Here is an 18,207-nt window from a genome sequence, read left to right on the forward strand (position 1 = left end):
CATCAGAGGGGAACTTACACTTTTAAGTATTTCAAGTATAAAGATTTATACTTTCTTTGAATATGTTGCAAACAGCCCTGTAAATTCCTTCTAAATTCTGGTAATACCCACAGTTCAATGGCATGTGTATGTATTAGATAGAATGTATTTTCTTTAATTGGTCTTAACCTGGTTGTGCCAATGAGGAAATTGGAAATGAGATCTGGGTTCTACCACTGAGAAAAAAGCAAGTATCGATGGTATCATATCTCTGGGCACGGCATCCGTATTGCACACAGCATCCCTCAGCTGTTAAGCGGTTTAGAGGGCTTAGAAGGGAGTTGGTTTTTTCATTGCTTTTTTTTTTTTTTTTTTTAATAAACGATTGTGCTGCTTCGTGGACGATCAGAGGACCTGCCGAGCATAGTGAGAAGGTGCTGCTCTCCCTGGTGCATTGGGGAGCGCAGCCTTTCCCAGTTTCCCCCTAAAGCCAGAGGAAAAGGGAGTATCTATCACTGCTGAAGTGCCAGCAGCCTGGCACGGGCTTCCTCGGCCATTCTCTGCAGGGGGTGTAAAAGAGCTTAACGCTGGAGTGAGGATGCTCAAAACTCACCCTGCGATGATTTGTCACTACAAGGAGAGGCGGTCACAACCCCTGCGCCCTGCCCGGGCTCCGGCCAGCGAGCGGGGGGCTCTGACCGCAGCCTCCGCCTTCCCTCAGCTTCCACCGGGGGTTCCCCTCATGGTGGAGGGGCCTGGGGTGCCCGCACCGCCAGCCCTGCCCAGCCTCCTGCCCCGGAGAGCCGCGCTGGGCCAGGTTTAGGCTGGACGTTAGGACGGATTTCTTCACATAAAGGGCGATTAGACATTGGACCGGGCTGCCCGGGGAGGCGCAGGAATCACCGTCCCTGGAGGTGTTTAAGGAAAAGACAGGACATGGCACTCGGTGCCGCGGTCTGCTTGGCGAGGCGGCCTTCGCTGACAGGTCGATGATCTCAGAGGTCTTTTCCAGCCCGAACGATCCCGGGGCTCTGTGAGGGGCGCGGCGCTTCCCGCGCACCTCCCGCGGCCGCCGCTGCCCGGAGCGGCTCCGCGGCCATTGACGTCAGGCAGGGCGGCACGTGACGGCGGCGGGGCCAATCGCGGCGCGCGGAGCGGCTCCGGCAGAGGGGCTGTGTCGGCAGCGCCCGCCGCTCCCGCCGCCTCCTCCTCCTGCCGCGGCGGCGGCGGCGCGCGTGGGGACCCGCACACACAGACACGCACACACAGAGGCAGGCGCGCTCATACACACACTCACACACTCACACACTCACACACACTCGCACCGCTCCCACGGGCGCGCACCCGCACCCACATACATGCACGCGCGCCGCCGCACGCTCCCGCGCACACGCCCCGGGGGGAAGGAAGGAGCCGCGGCCGGACGCCCCGCAGCCCCCGCCGCCGCCACCGCCGCTGCCGCCGCCGTCAGGAGCCCCCCGCGCCGCCACCGCCGCCACCACCGCCGGCTTTTGTCCGCCGCCCCCGCGGGAGCCGACCCTCCGCTCGGCCGGCGCCCGCCCGGCAGCATGGACGCGGCGCTGTGACCCGCCGGCGGCGGATTGGGAAGTTTGAATAAGGATTTTATCGCTTCCCTTTCCCCCTTCTCCCCTCGGTGCGGCTCAGTCCCTACCCCCATCTTCCCCGACAGATTTTGTTGGTTTTTTTTTTTTCTCTTCAGCGTGTAATTTTTTTTTTTTTAATTGCCGCGTGGGGGTTGGATTTTTTTTTTTTGTTATAGTTTTTATTTTGAATTTTATTTTGTTTGGTTGTACCCGTCTCTACCCGCCGTAGAGACCGGTCCCCGCGGGCTGCCGAGCGCCACCCCCGAGCCGGCCCGCGGGGCTGCCATGGATCGCTCCGGCGGGGGCAGCGACCGCAGGCAGCCCGAGGAGAGCAAGCCGCTGCTGGGCGAGATGTCCGCTCCCGAGGGGAATAAAATGGGTGCCGCGCCGTGCCGGAGAGCCCTGCTCCACTGCAACGGCATGAGGTACAAGCTGCTGCAGGAGGGGGACATCCAGGTGTGTGTCATCCGGCACCCCCGGACGTTTCTCAGCAAGATCCTCACCTCCAAATTCCTGCGGCGGTGGGAGCCGCACCACTTGACCCTGGCGGACAACAGCGTCGCCTCGGCCACGGTAAGAGCCCGCCCGGGTGCGGCGGGGCCGGGGATGCCCGCGCCCTCTGCCCCGAGCTCCGAGCTCCGGACCCGCGGTGGGCGAGGTGGGGATCGGCTCCGCTGCGTGCCGGAATGCCGGCGAAAATCCTGAAAGGATTTTTTTTTCCCCCTCTGCTTGTTCGTAATCCTGTGGATGTTTATTTTTGCAGTTTCGGTGTTGGTTTTTTAATAATTTCCCAGTAAAGCTACTATTTCTGTTATTACTGTTGTTGAAATTTTTTTCCTTTTTTTTAAAAAAAGAAAAAATTCCCTCTCAACACGACCCCGACATACAATCACCAACCATACTAAGCCCTTTCTATCCGAAACCAAAGTCGGCAGGTACCTGACTCAGATACCTGAGGTGAGGGAGGTGGAGGATGCTTTTAAATGGAGAGCGAAAGGCTCGGCTTGTGCGCGGACTTTGCTGTGGTTCAGGCCTGCTCTGGGGGCTCTGGTCTGGCGGTCACATAACCTGCCCAGATACAAGCAATGGGATTGGAAAATATGGAGATTCCTTCAGGGTTTTTCTTCCTGCTGGAAAATGATGCAAGAGAAAAATGCGAGGTGGTGATATCAGCGTTACAGAAGATGTACAATAGGCGGATACAGTCTTGAAAAATGTGATTTATGCGTTCATATCCAACTTAAAATTTAATGGCCAATATTATGTGAATATTTGTGGAGTATATAGAGTGATTACACAGATTTTATCTAATAGGCGATTAACAAAACATGTTTTACACTGATCTTTAATCAGTCGGTACTTGGATCCTGTCTTTTTTTTGATTTGTATGTAAATGTCTCATTTTTCTCAATGGCTTCATTCTGGCCTTCCTATAGGACACTGATACGAGAGAGTGGATTGGCTTTTGTGTAGATTTCTGTTAATGGTGTATTTCAATGGATTTCATCCAGCCTGTGCTGTGCTCGGAGGTTGGGTTTTTTCACACCTTGGCACACAGACATAATGTGTGTAAATGTCTCTCCTGCATCATGCTCTGCTCTGCTCTGAAGTATTCAGAGCAGTTTTTTCAGTGGGAGCTACTTTAACCTTCAGGTAGGCCAGCTGCCTGTTCTCACAGAGCTCTTTTTTGTGCCACAATGACATCTCTGCTTGCCGTTTCCATTGGGCTCTCAAGGATGTTTCCAAGGGAATATTTTCTTTCTTTGATAGAACTACTGTTTAAAGGGAGAAGGAGGATTTGGTCGAGCACCGCTGGAGAAAGCTCCTGAAAGACACAAGCACGAGGAGTTTTTGCAGTTCTTCATTTTGTTAAGATGCCATCATTGTAGAGGGGGAGTTGAATATTAGTGGAGATGAGGCATTTCCCTGGCTGTATCCATAGCTGACTATGTCTAAGCCGAGGAGGAGGATATGGGTAGAGAGAGGCATGATCACGCTTCAGATGTTGTTCTCTGCAATGTGGCAATACCAGGCATGAAGTTGTGTTTTTACAGGACGCGTCAAAACTCTGCTCGCCGGCAAGGCTGTCACCAGAGAAACCATTTCTGAAAAGATTTCTGGAGTCCTGTGGGGCTGTACTTTAATTAATGTTGAGGTGTTCTCATTCCTAATTATTTTATGTGTATAAATAGCAAGAAGATACTAGAGCATTGTGTGTAGCATTGCAGGCTCCATTTTGTTGAGCAGTGCTCTTCGTGCTTGGTCTTGTGCCTTACCATTTTTTCTCACCCTACAAGTACCGTTGTACACAGAAATATCTGTGCTTTATTATTTCCAGTAGTGTCTTTGGTTTCCAGGGGGTAATTAGGGCACAGGGATAAGATCTGCATTCACTTGTTGCCTGGCTCTGTGGGTAGGTTTAGCAGGTATCTTTCAGACATTGGTTCTGTGATATCTGTATTTTAGTCTTTTTCATGTTGAGCTGGAAAGGTGTGATTTAAGCAAAATCCGTGGTAGTTTAACCTCCATCCCCTACAGAAATGGGGTACAGGCACTCTGCTAAAACCTCCTCAAACTGGAGGTAGATATTTGAATGCAACTAATTTGGTTGTGAACAGCTAAAGAAAAATATCCATTCTGTCCATTGAAAGTGAGCGTTGGGTGCACTCAACAGCTTTGATAACAGGGTCGTTTTTACACATGGGGCTTTCGACAGGCAGGATGCTTTATGAGCAGCCAGTAATTAACCTTCACATCATCCCCTTGCAAATCCTCTGGCATGACGAGTTTTACTGCATTCTGTATAACATGAATAAAATGGAACGGGAAAATAACATCACTTTATTTTGCATTTGAAAGCAAAAGTTGTAATGACAGCTAAATCCAGATCTGGCCAATTATGTCCCTGAGTACAAAGGGTAAGTTATTTGTTGATTCTAAGCACTTTTTATCCTTTTTATTGTCACTTGAGATGTGTATTTGAATTAAATTCTTCTCCCCACAAGCTCTTACTTGTCAGTCCCTGGGCTGCAGTATAGAAGTTAACATTAGTTTGTGTATGGATTATTCATCCATAGTTTATTCCATGAATAGACATGGTATGTGCCCACATATATAAGTCTGAATATAGAGACTCTACCTACATTTTTTTGAGCGATAACTAGTTTTGTTGTTTATTTAGGCAGCTACGATTTTTGTGCTGACAAGATAGTTTTTGGTAGCAGAAGTGCTATGCAAGAATGCAATGGAGCTGTGGTTAGGCCATCTTATTTCAGCAGAATTCAGGGAGGAAAAAATAATGTTCTTTATGAAGTGAATTTTTTTGACATTATTGACAAGTTTCGATTAAACTAAGTCAACATTAATCAAAAAATAATAATAAAATAAGTGTATTCTGAATTGGTATATGCACCCAGATAACAAATGTGGAAAGATTAATTTGTGGACGGTCCCATAACTGTAGGTGTTAGGACTTAATCTGATTTATGTGTGTTTCCATTGTTTGCTTCATGTGATTATTTCTCAAAGAATTGCTTAAATATAGCACAGTGTCACCATTAGTTTCACTCGCATCACGTCCAGGGTTTCACTCTGGTTAAGGGTTTTTTGGAGAAAGCGAATACAGATCTGTAGCCTTTTTTTCTGTTTTGTTTTGTTACTGTAAATGCTAAAGTCCCAGTAGGAAATTTTGACACTTAGAAACTTTGTTTGTCAGACAGCAGCTTGCCTGGGGATGAATTTGACTTTCTCCCCCATGGGAGGAATAATGTTTATTTTAAAAACACCTACCAAACTCAAATGTAGCACCCTTACTAATTTTTTTTTTTACCAGTGAGATCTGTCCTTGCACAGCTTGAGGAGCAGTGATAGTGAAAACAAATACAGAAATGAAGTCCAATTTAATATTTCTTACTTTTTTTTTTCCTTTGGGAGGGATGGGGTGGGGTTAGGAGTAACCCTTTCTTCGAGAGAAATGTAAAATTTGATTTTCAGTAGTTTAAACATAAGTGTCATGACTGTGCTGTGTCTTTAATCTCTTTCTGCATTGTCTCTTTGATACCTCTGCCCTGCTTTTCTCTTTCATTCTTTCTCTTGCAGCAGTGGGGAGTAGCTGTTGAGGACAATCAGTTTTAGAGTCCTGGGTTGCAGGGAAGAGTTGTGATACATATGTATGTGCAGCAGACAAGGAAAGAATAAATAAGTGCTTCATTGTCTCTGGCTAGGGATGACCTCTCTAATTCCCATTTGGGAAGATAAGGCTTTATTGGAACCATGAAGTTACTCATTAATATCCCTCAAGGAGATGGAAACTTTGGCTTTTCGTGCCTGTTTCACATTTGTCGATTTTGCTGTGGCAGGTGGGTTGGGTGTAATGTAAATGTATTGTTCAAAGCTGGTGACAATCCTGAAAAGACTTGAGTTTCTTTTAAACATTTTGCTGTGCAGACATGATGTGTGAGGACAATAGTTTATTGACAGGCTGGCTAATCGTAAATGCATTTGCAACAAGAATGTAAGTGGATTAGGGAACTGCATTTGTGTTTTCTTCTGGAGACAAGAACATACCCAATTAATATTAAATGAGACAGGCCAGGATGATCTGTTTCAAACAGGAGAAGTGGAGTAGAAAATTGTCTTCTAATTGTTTTTTAAAATTCAACAATTCTGCTACTGCATGTGTTTCAGCATGCTATTACATGTCTTTCCTTCCTTATTTTGGTAAAGATAGAGCAAAAATTCCTATCAAGCTGGACTCATTGTTTACTTTAGCACAGATTCCCATTAGTTAGAAAAACACACTTTTAAAAATTAAATTTCCCTTTGAAAACAATTAGCTCAAGTGGGAAGTATTATGCAGAGCTGAAAAGTTTCAAAACAGTCTTACAAGAAGAATTTTTTAAAGCTTTCCTGAAAAGGGAATATTTTAGTATTATCCAGATTGCAGGTAGAATTAATATGAATTTTTAATTATCATAATAATAAACAGTCTGTTCAGAAAACCAAGTGCTGTCTTTAAGTCTTGCACTGTTGATGAGGCTCTATGAATGTGACTTTAAACTAGATTGGTGTGTCTGCCATCATTACATTTGTAAATAACTATGAACACGTAAATAACAAAACGATTTAAGATTTTTTTTATTTGTTACAATAATGGAAAGATAAATTATTATTTATATTTTATAATTCTTGTCATTTGCTGTTGCAGATGATGGCTTTCATTTGATGAGAAGTGGTACCTATAGGTTCTGAGTGTATATTTGCCTTTTCTGGGTTGTTGCTGTCTCCCTGTTATTTGATTCAGGTGCATCAGAAAGAACATTGAATGCCATAATTTGCATAAAAGCCATGACAATTTGGAATTCTCTGCAAATTGAGAACAAATTGCTCCATGTTATCTATACTGATGAGACTGATTCTCTTTCATAAGTGAAGGCAGGCATGTGCCTCCATTAGCAAACCCCAAATTTTTCTGAAGACCTGGTGATTTAATGGAATATTGCTCTGCTGTGACAAACTTATTTTATTGCTGTATTAGTTAGTAGTTTGACATAAGAAAACCTAAAACGATATTTCTTTAAACTTGTTTAATGCCTATCAAACATACCTTTGCATATATAGTTCCTGCAGTGGTTAAAAAGCATATTTATAAGTCAGTAGTGTTAAGGTATGTGTTTATATGTCACAGAGCTTATATAAAATATGAAAACAGAAGCTATATTCATTGACAGAGTGAGAGCTCTCAAGGCTATTAGTGTTAGCACCCAGCCAGTAAATTTTACATGTTCAGGAACATAAATAAAAAGGATACTCAGAAATACTTGTGCCTCATTTTTCGTTTTGGCTGGGGAGTAAAGATGTGGTGCTAGTAACGATGTGGTGGTAATAGTCCCCATGGGAGAGACTGCAAATTGCCTCTGGTCCTCCATGGGACCTGATCCTGCATCAGAGCAGGGCTTGGAAGAGCTCAGCATCCCTCACAGGGCTGGGCCTTTGTGGATCTCTGAGGTAATACTTTATTTTTTTTGTAGTGGAACATTATAACTGTAATTATGATAGTGATGAGAAAAGTCTGATAGATCATCCAAGGTGGGTATAGGAAGGGATGTGCTGCCCAGAGCAGCTGTGGCTGCCCTGAAGTGTCCAGGGCCAGGCTGGACAGGGCAGAGCAGCCTGGGATGGTGGAAGGTGTCCCTGCCATGGCAGGGGGTGCAGCAAGGTGATCCTTAAAGGTCCCTTTTAACCCAAACCATTTTACTATTCTGTGAAACTCAACAAGAGCGTTTGGTTTTTCACAGGTGAGAGGCTTTGCTAAGAGTCCCATCTGTATCAATATTCCAGTGTAAAAGGTTGGGTTTGCTTTGTTAGCAGCTGAAGCCTTGGTCCCACCAAAATCATTCACAGAACTGTGTGCACTGAGGGACCTTTTTGGAGGAAAAAGCTGGTGGGTTTAAAACATAGAAAAGAGTGATTTTTTGGGAACTGATCAATTTATTGCGTATAATTTGTTGGTACTTTTGAAATCACTAGGTAACAGATGAGTTTAACACGAAACAATTTCCTTCTATGTTAATAAGCATGGCTAACCTAATAGGGTTTTACTCATCTCCTCATATAGGATTTATGAGAAAAGAGACCTACCTCAAATAGTTCAAGTCTTTTGGAGTCTTTAGAAGTAATTAGATTGTGGGTTGCATGGGTGGATTGTGGCTTGTTCATTGGTGTTTTGAGCAGTGCTAGTTGCATCAGTTTTGTTCTGTGTGTTCACAGATAACACAGTGCTTGATTCCACAAACAGCCAGGTGTTAGAAGATGATTGATACTTGAGCACGTATAATCCATTCAGAGAGCTTGTGCATGTATGTGCACTCAATAAAATAACTTTTTTTTGCACCATCTGCCGATGCAGTGTCATTGGCAGCAGTGCTGGCTGAGTCAGCCCTGGCCTGTGCCATTCATTTCTGCATCTGTGCCATACCCTGTCAATCCATCTTTTGTAAGCACTTAACAGTTTGCAGGGTCAGGTTGAGAAAAATCTCTGTGAGCTGGCTGGGGAACACTCTCTCTGTTTGAACCTTTTTCAGATTTGTTGTCTGTCTTCTCCCCTGGATCAGGAGGTGATGTGTTTCGGTGCATAGTCCACTAGACTATTGAGGAAGAGGAGAGCGGGAAACATGGTAGACTGGAATTGGTGCCAAAAAAAATGTATTATTAAATCATTGCGTAAAATTTTCCTGTTTTGCACAATATTTAAGAATGCAGGGACAACACCAGGAAAGGGAAAAGACAATTGGAAAGCATACATTATAACTGATCACGTCAGTGGTGAGTGAAGTTTTAGCTCTTGTGGTTGTGGAGGAAAACACCAAGAAGTCAGAACCAGATGCTAAGTTAGAAGGCCTTTACTTCATAGGCTTAAAAATCAGGAGAATTTAACAATACTCTCTAGGTTTTGGAAGAGGGGACCCATGTTGCAGGATTTGTGGGCATTTGTTGTTACCAGTGCTGCCATTTCCAGTACTTAAAGTGATTTGTTGACTTTGCCCTTTGGGCTGTCCCATGACTGATGGGACAGGGCCAGTGAAATGGGAAATACAAGCAGGTAATCTGCCAGGTCACAGGCTCTGGTGTCCAGGGCATGAGGGTGTGGTGAAGGCTATGTTCTCCTATTTTAATCCGAGTTTTTAGTAAGCTTTTAAATAATATTAAGTATTTTTCCCTTTTTGAGAAGTTTAATAAAAAGGTGTATGTTTTTTCTGGATTTGAGTGTTTCTCCTAGATGTGTGCCATTACTAACTGAGCTTAAGAAACTCGTCAAGTTGCAATTACTTAAATCTGAACTGGAAGTACACTCAGTCACGTACATTCTTGGTCTCGCTCTGCTGAAATCAGGAGGGTAATTTGAGGAGAGGGATTACCATTCATTGCCTGTAACGTGAATGGCAGGATGTGCTGTTCAGAAAGCCAGGAAGGTTCAGCGAGGGATCATCGTGCAGCTCGCACTTGGCTGCTGGCTGGGGGACATGGCTGGCTCCACTCTCAGCCTTGTACAGCTCTCAGAGCCCCATTTTCTGCCTCTGCTTGGCAGATCTCGAGGTGCCAGGTGACCTGCAGTGGCTGGAATGGCTCTTCCGTGAGTGAGAGGGTTGCTGGAAAATTCCCTGTTAGGCAGAACTGGGGTAGAAGCTGTTGCTCTTGTGCCAACATTTAGACAACACTGTCCTGGTGGAAAGTGAGTTTGTGACATTCAGCTATGGGGAAAACCTCACTCAGAATCCTCCAGCCATCCCTGCTGCTCTGTGGGATGTGTGCCAGCTCTGTCCTGTCTCCCTTCCTCAGACAATAGAGTTTTATTAAGGAAAAAATGCTGCTTGCTGCAAGTAGCCCTCTTTTCCCCCATTTGGTCTCGAAATTTGCTGAAATGCTGCTGTGGTATGTGGTTGAGGCTGAAGTTTGCAGGAGGGTGGATCCTGTGCAGGGGCAGCTGCTCCCAGTTCCTTGAAGGCATAGGAAGATGGTGCTGCTGCTTCTGCTGTTACCTTGCCTGATATTTGCACCTGTGTCCATTTTCACTTCTGAGGCCATGGCAAAGTGGGAGGTTTAAAATGGAGTAATGCTCTTCTGGAGCCCCTCTCTGCCATGTCTGCTCAGAATATCAGCTTGTTTCAGGGGTAAGAGCTCTTGCACTTTTTAAAGTATGCTGCATCCTCCCTGAAGTTCTTGTTCCTGTGACTGAGGGATTGCATGATTTTCTCACTGAAAAATTTAAAAGGAATAATTGCTTTCATTGATTAAAAGAGTAATTACCAGGACTTCAAAAAAGATGACTAAAAAATGGTTATCTAATGCTTCTTAAACTCCATATCACTAATTTCTTGATATTAAGAATGGGAATGTTGAATGCTCGACACTGTCACTGGAGAACTTTTCCTTCTTAGATTTCTAGTGCTTAAAGAAAGGCTAAATAAAAAAATATTTTTCTCCTTTTGAAAAATGTAAAACTCAGACCTTATTAGCACACAGAAATGGATTTAGGTTTTGTAAGATTTTGTTTTCAAAGATGCTGCATGTGGTACAGTAAGTGTTGCCTGAAGAAAGCTGAGATTAAGCTATATCAAAGGGCTTTGTGGAGAATAGATAATTGTATTCCCAAATGCAATTCTTTTCCATTTATATTTTGCTTAATGTCTTTCTTAGACCTAAAGAGAAACTGTATTAGCAGATGAGAATCAGAAATAGTATCTTGTTCTTAGAAATAAGGTGTACATATTTTATGGGTGAGGTATCTGATGATGTAAACCCAAAGGTAAGGCAAAAATTTTGTCAACAAAGAAGTGGCCTCATTTTTTATTTATGTATGGGCAATTAACATCAACTGAGCAACATAAGGTAAATGCATTTGCAGTAAGACAGTTCCAACAATTTTTAAAAGAACACCTTTTCCCCCTCTAAATTTTGTAAAGCTACCCTGTGGTGCCTTCCCTGCAGTACATTTCAAACAGCACTGAGCAGGTATTTCTCAATGGTGAAGCTGAGATACTGCTTTTTTTAAATTTTTTTTTCCCTTCTCAGTCTTTGTCTGTTTTGGCTATTTGAATATAAGTGCTTGGGATTGGCAGGTACCTCTTACCAAGGCTGGTTCCTGCTGTAGTGGGATTCTGTTGTACCACAAGAGTTTGTTGTTTGCTACTGTAATAAAATTAGTGACTATTGTGAGCAGGCTGTTTTTGCTGTCTAGAATAAAACTGAATGACTTAGTTATCCATTCCTAGGGATGGGTATTATTAATAGTAAAGTAGAGACTGCTTTTAAAAAAAAGATTTTGAAACTTGCCAAGTGGACTCCAGCTTTTTCAATCAAAATACTAAGGGCGTGTAGGTTTTTCCATAAACATGAATCTCTGTTTGACCTGTGAACAAAAAAAAAGAGGGATTATTTTTGGCCTTGAAAACAGGGAAATAAAGATTTTTTGGATGAAAGTATAATATCTTCATTCTAGTAATTCTTGGGTTTCAACTTCACTGTGCTTCAACCACTTCCAAGTGCTTTAGGGTCAGTGTTTTTGTATGTGGGGAAAATGAAGACTCAGATAAATGTAGATTAGACATGTTTGCCACTGTTGGTTCATGCTTAGTGTGCAGTTCCCTCTTAGTTGGTGTGTGCATCTGGAGGGCCTGAAGTTGGACACCAAGGATCAGTAGTGCCTTGCCCTACTGCTCCCAATAAATCACTGCTGGAAACAGGAGCAGAAATGATTTTCCTTTGCATTGTCTGCTAGGCTGCGTCTTCCCTCCTGATTTTTGATGGCTATTCATTTTCTTAATGGTTGTAAATGTCATTAAAAATCAGTGGAAGCGTGGGAGAATGACTGACAGCAGAACGTGGCCCAGAGTGTCGTGCTCTTCTCACTACCCTTCAATCTTCCTGCACAGAAAATATCTGCTGGGGAGCCAGGTGCCAATCAGTTCAAGTCTTCGCTTTCTGCAGCGTGTGTGCTTTGTGTATTCTCCTAATAGTCACTTCTGACAACCTACCACTTTGCTTTTGCTTCAGAGGCTGTTAAGACTGAATTCAGAAATAAAGAGTAAGTCAGGGAAACCTTGACTGCACTGAAATTTTCAGGATGAGAGTGAGCTTGCAAAATTGTTAAAGAAGCAGGGTGTTGCAATTCTTTTTTTGTGAAAAGATTGGCAGTTCTCTCCCTTCTCAAACCTCAGATTTACTGTACAAACTTCTTGATGTTGAGATCATAAATTTAGGAACCCCCTGAGAAGAATATGATTGCAGAGGCATCTTAAAACACCATGCTTCTCTCTGGTACAATGTAAGCTGTAAGAAGGTGGGAAACTGAAGGCAGAACTTTATGTAGACTCTTAAATAGAGGATCTGTGCAAGATAATGCAGTTCTGCAGATCTTTCTTCTGGTGGCCATGCAGTTATTGTTGCTGGGGATCTGATGTTGCTTTGTTCCTGGCAACTTGAAGGGGTGGTTGCACAAGGAGAGATTTCTTTGCCTGGGCTGTTGACGCCAGGCAGGGCACGGGATGTCAGTGACGGAGAGTTGTGTGCCTGCCTCGAATGCTCTGGCTCCACTGTGCTCTGATGATTGTGTGTTCTGTCATCTGAGCAGCTTACCCTGGCTCTGAGGAAGAGGCTGGGAGGAGGGGAACGAAACTGTGAAGGGCCCAGTGATTGTTGAGGAACATAATTTATTTTTGTGGCAGAGATTTCCGTCTCTTTCGATAGACTCTGTTGAATGAGACCCATCTGTGTCCTTGTCTTGCTGCTCAGTGAAACGCCCATGGTCTGAGTACCTGTTGATTCCTTGTGGAAGATTAATCATGTTCAGTGAAGCAGTTGTGTTCCTTATGCACAGGAACGTAGAACAGAGAGGTTTATTTGGGTGTCTGGAGGAAGAGAAAACAACGTCATGTCACAGATGTCGTTCAGTCATTGTTTAAACCAGAAGAACATCTATGCAACTGCTGTAAACTTCTGCCTTTAATAAATAGTTACAGTAGCACAATTACTGAATTGGGAAAGGAGCTTCAGCTTGTTCTTTCAGTGCAGGAACACTGGTAATTCTTCAGATATTCCTTACTAAAGGAATAACCACTCCAGCTGTGTAACAAGGGCTTGAAGTAGTATTCCCTCTCATGTTTGGTATGAAATGCAGCCCCTATATGGAAGAGTGCTGATGAAAGATGTTACTCAAGTGCAAATTATTCAGCATTACTTTAGTTTTTCTTTCTACTCTTCGTGGTTCTTTCAGATCCTCCAGGTTTTTTCTTTCTTGGTGTTTTTTTTCTTTTTTTTTTTTTTTTCGTCAATGCTGTTATGGTGACTTTTGAGGAAAGATTTTTAATTTTGAACTAAAAATTAGCGTAACATCCAGAGCCATGGAACAGACTCTTCCTCTCCCAGAGGAGCAAATGGTTTGAGTGAAGTCTTGGTGCTGAAAATCTCATCTACTTTGCAATCAAATAATGTGGACATTGCAGCAAGCATGAAACTTGTGTTGGCACACACCTTTGTTCCTGAAGGTGAAAGTGGGGACATGGTCAACATGTCTTGTCCGACTGAAAATACATTTCCTAAGGTTGAGTAATTAATCTTTTGTGATTGCTGTGAATGAAACAGGAAATAAGGCTGGAAAAGCTTGAAATTAAATGAAATGTGCAGGACCGGACATGCACTTTGGTATTAAATATTGACATACCTCTTCCAGGTAACTTCCAGGTAACCACTTTACCTTTGCAGCCCAGCATTTACCCTGAAGACTGCAACATCTTCTTTCTGTGGTGTTTATAGTGAAAAATTTGTTGACACTGGGACCTATTTCTAGCAGCTTCTTGCTTAACATTAGTGTGCACTTCTTTTGGTGCTATGTCAGTGCCTCCCTTGAAATTAATCTCCTGATTTATTGTAAATTATGTCAAGTATCCCTGGTGACTTGGGTTGACTAATGTACTTTAAATATGGTGAAATCACAGAATCTCTTGTGGGAGTTGACCATGTATCAGGCTCATACAGATAGACAGCAGGGGAAAGCACTGAGCCCTGGGTGGTGCTGACCCAAATAGGAGCAGGTCCTCTGTTCTCTGTGCCTGTGGATTGGAGTGTAGGTTGGTCAGTTTTAAACCTGGGATGAGCTGGGATCAAGGCAGCACTAACTGTATATTGTCTATATATTGTGTTCATGGTGCTACAGCACAGCCTGAGTGGGCTTGGAGGAGGAAGGGAAAGAAAGGAGGTGATGGGAGGAAAGAATTAAAGCAGCTTCAGGCTAGGGGTTGGATGGATCAGTGTGCTCCAGCTGAAAAGGGAAGTCTGAGTGTGTGGTTGCTTGTGACTGGAACGTTTTGACTCATCTCTTAGGGATGTTGTCCACAGTGCAGCTTCTTCTCGTGGGGCAGTGATAGCCCACAATGTGGCTGTGCCATTGTGCCTTCCCTCTTGAACTCAGTTAAAAAATGAAGGGAATGTTTATGTTTGGTGGGTTATGTGTTTCCTAATGCCTCTTCATTTATCATCCCCACTTTAATTGAGATAAAGATGTAGTGTAACATTATCTAGGTTTAACGTCAAGGGTTGGGGAGGTTGTGTCTCTACTTGTCAGATTTTCTTAGCAGAAATAAGAGAACAAACTTGCCCTGTGCATCTTCTTGCCTGTACAGTCTGTACCTGGAGATCTTCTGAGTGCTGCTGTCTTGAGACCTTTGTGTCTGATCTAAGGCTCTTGCTGTGCTCAGATTTCATGTTAGCCGTTTTTTTATTTTGGAATTGTAATAGAAACGTGTACAAACAATGCTCTGCTGTTTCCAAACACTGTGAAGTTTCCCCCTTTGCTTCCTGTTTTTGTAGCGTGTTTGTGAAAAGACCTTGTCTGCTTTGCACTGGAGTTAAGTTTAATGTAAATGCATTCTGCATCAGCTACTGTGTGTTCCAGCATGCAGGGACCCGAGCTGCTCTGCAGCAAGCGTCATTACTCTTTATTTATGGTAAGACTAGATTAAAAAAGAGTGGTGCATGCAAAAGTGAAAGCAGAGGCAGTGTTAAATTGTGCAGTCATGAGCTTATTTCCCTTCCCCCCAGTATGCAAGCCAGTTAGTAACCTAGTGATCTATACATGAGGCTTTAATTGGATATATGCCCAGAGTGCAGATTAATGTGGAAAAGCTATAAAGGCATGGGTTCACAAACTTTATTTGACCACATGAGGACTGTCTGTGTGATCCCATGTGGAATGTGAGGGATTCTCAAAACAAAGAAATACCTTCATGTATTTGGGCAGATCTGTGTGTAAACCACGGGATACAGAGGTGATGTCTCTGCCTTAAAGTCAATAGCCTGTTCATTAAATAGGGCTTCTTCAGCCTTAGGTGGGGCTTAGGTGCATCTGTGGTCTCTGTGTAATTTACTTGACTTCTAAAATTTTAGTTTGGATAATTGCTGGAGGTTTCTCTTTACAATTGGATATAATCTTGGCTGCCTTTGGAGATAAGGGGGGGTGTGAATCTCTCTGTAGTGAAGTAAAAACAAGCAGATGTCTGACTGCAGCTGGCTAGAGATAAATCATTTCATATAAACTTGCCTGGAGAACATGATTTTATTCTTCTGTAAACCTACACTCCAGAGGGAAGGGAGAACCCCCATTAGTCAATGACACCCTCCTGGCCTAAAATTCCAGTGTTTCTAGTTTGCAAATCACATGAAACACAGACTACCAGCTGTATTCAGCAAAGGCTTTCTCAGTTTTGAAACCACTTGTAACACAGATTTTGTGTCTCTTCTGGGGATTTTTTTTATTTTTAATTAAAATTGCAGTATTGCTAAATGTGTACAACCAGCCACAGTCATGTCCCTATATTCTCCAAGCTACTTTAATATTGGTAAAATCTCTTAAATTGGCATGGTATTAGGATAAATAATTTGGTGGCTTGGGAGGGCCCTGTTGCAGATGAAGCTGATCTTCCTGACCCATCATATAATGGAGAGCAGTAAGGCATTCCCCTATCAGAACTGCTTTTTCCTCTTTACCCTCTTCTGCATGGTTGTTGGGGACATGATTCAGTTGCTCCCTGAAGGTGGTGGGATGGAAATGTTACCTCCTGTAGCATAAGCCCTAATCAACATGAAGAGTGGGGAGCTGATGGTAAATATACTCTCATAGTTTCAGAAAATAAGGTAACCTTAATTAAAGTTCTGTGCAAGTAGTTTCAGTGTTTGATTCCAGCCATTTGCCTGACGAAGGCAGGGAATAGTCCTTAGCTCTCTGCCTGCAGCAAGAATCTGGGAATTGGAGTGACTCATTCTCAGGGACACAGCAATGGGAATGAGGCACTGCTGTGGTTGCAGATAATTCCCTGGAAGTCTCCGTTGTGCAGAATGCATTAATTGAAGAGATTCATGAGCTGCTTAATGTCACATCACTTCATTTCCTCATCAGGGAACTGAAGGTCTCATCTGTGAAGGAAAAATCCAGGATCTTTCTGGTTGCGAGTAAATCTTGACCTTTGGAAGAGGTTGTGTGTGTTGTCCATCACATTTGCCCTGTATTAAACCTCTTGCTGTGTAGCTTGAATTTTCACTTGCACTATTATCTGTCATCTGTGGGGACAAAGCTGTGTAAAGATGTGCATTTCTGAGTGCCCAGGAATGTGAGCAGTGGAGATGAGGAGGGAGCTGTTTGCTGCTGGGCTCTTCAGTGCAGTGCAGCAGGAGGAGGGGTGGTTCCTCTTAGGAGCTGATCACCACCTGCAACCATTGCCTTGGCCACAGCAGCAGAAGCACATCTTTATATTCTAGAGACAGGATGTGGCATAGGATACCCCTGCAGAGACCTGGAAATACAATGACAGTGTGTGGTCTGTTCTGGAAAGGATGGGTGCTTGTCTCCTGCAGACAGTAATGTGTTCCTAGTGGGCAGATCTGATGCCGTGTGTGGGCAGCAGAACATAAACACTGCAGCCCACCATTTGCAGATTTAAACTGGAGAAGAGAATGTGCTACACTTATGGAAATCAGCCTTGCTGTGTGTGATATCATGGTTTTCAGCATCAGATGTGTTCTGGTTCTGGTTTTGCCCAAGTGCCTGTTTTTCTGACTCTTGCCCAGTGCAGGCTTAGGTGAGAGCTAGTACTGAGTGGGTCCCATGGCATTTGCCACATGACCTCTTAGGCAGTGCTTCAGACTGGGTTTTTATTAGTTTTATGGCATGGCAAGCATTGCACAGAAAAATGCAGTTTACTACTTACAGAGATACTTGTTAAAAAAAGAAAAGATACACTTTTCTTTTGAGTAGAAATTAACCAAAATCAAGAGTCCTGCATCTTGATTGAATTTTTGAGTGTATAGTTTGTATCTTACATCTTTTGATTTGATCGTTGGCCCAGCAGGGTTGGTCAGTGGAAGGAAATACCCTTTCCTGTGGTTTCATGTGCTCCTGCTGTCTAGAGTTTTGGTAGTGTCAGTGAGGCCTTAGGGCTGGGCTTAGACACTTTTTGTCTTTGTACCATCTCATTCCAGGAGGTCACAGTGTTTTCAGTTGTGTGACTCAAGCTCACACCTACCATGAACAGCCATAACATGATAGCTGTGCTCTTCATCTGTGGCAGGCTGGTTAAGAAATAAGAAGTGCCTTTTATATCCACTGATAACTGAATTTTCCTTCATCTGTGCCTTTGGGAACATTTCAGTACTTTGCCTGGCAGTGTATCACTGCTCTGAATTGTGTGTGGAAAAATGTCTGAAGCAAATTAAACAAGATGACTTGTGAGTAAAAGATCAAGTCAAAACACTGTAGAGATGAAAATCATTGAGTTGATGAGTGCAGTCTTTCTGTGACTGGGAAACCTTGAATGATGCTAGGAGAAAGGATTGACCATAGTAGACAAAGCTGCACTTGAGGTTTCTGTGACAAAAAAAAAAAAAAGAAAAAAAAGAAAAAACAACAAAAAAATCAGTCTCTTTATTCTTGTGATTTATTATTTCTGTGGGCACATGGCTTGAGGTGTTGCAAGCATGTGGGGTCTTAATGAAAGCCACAAAAGGTTGCCTATCTCAACAAAGTCCAGCTTGAGACTGAATCTCAGAAAATTAGGGTGGAGAGAACGGGAGAGAAAAA

At 43.4% G+C, this 18,207-nt stretch overlaps 1 protein-coding gene across 1 annotated transcript in view; it reads left to right on the forward strand.

Annotated features, from left to right (window-relative positions):
* Nucleotides 1-1,511: 1,511 nt before the first annotated feature.
* Nucleotides 1,512-18,207, forward strand: part of LOC117001433 (c-Maf inducing protein) — a 128,646-nt gene continuing 111,950 nt past the window's right edge. Inside the window, exon 1 of the mRNA XM_033069784.2 lies at nucleotides 1,512-2,156. Within this exon, the coding sequence (XP_032925675.1) occupies nucleotides 1,869-2,156 (288 nt within the window). The 5' untranslated portion in view covers nucleotides 1,512-1,868. The remainder of the gene's footprint in view (nucleotides 2,157-18,207) is intronic.

This window comes from Catharus ustulatus, chromosome 11 (assembly GCF_009819885.2).
Source record: "Catharus ustulatus isolate bCatUst1 chromosome 11, bCatUst1.pri.v2, whole genome shotgun sequence".
NCBI classification, from domain to species: Eukaryota; Metazoa; Chordata; class Aves; order Passeriformes; family Turdidae; genus Catharus; species Catharus ustulatus.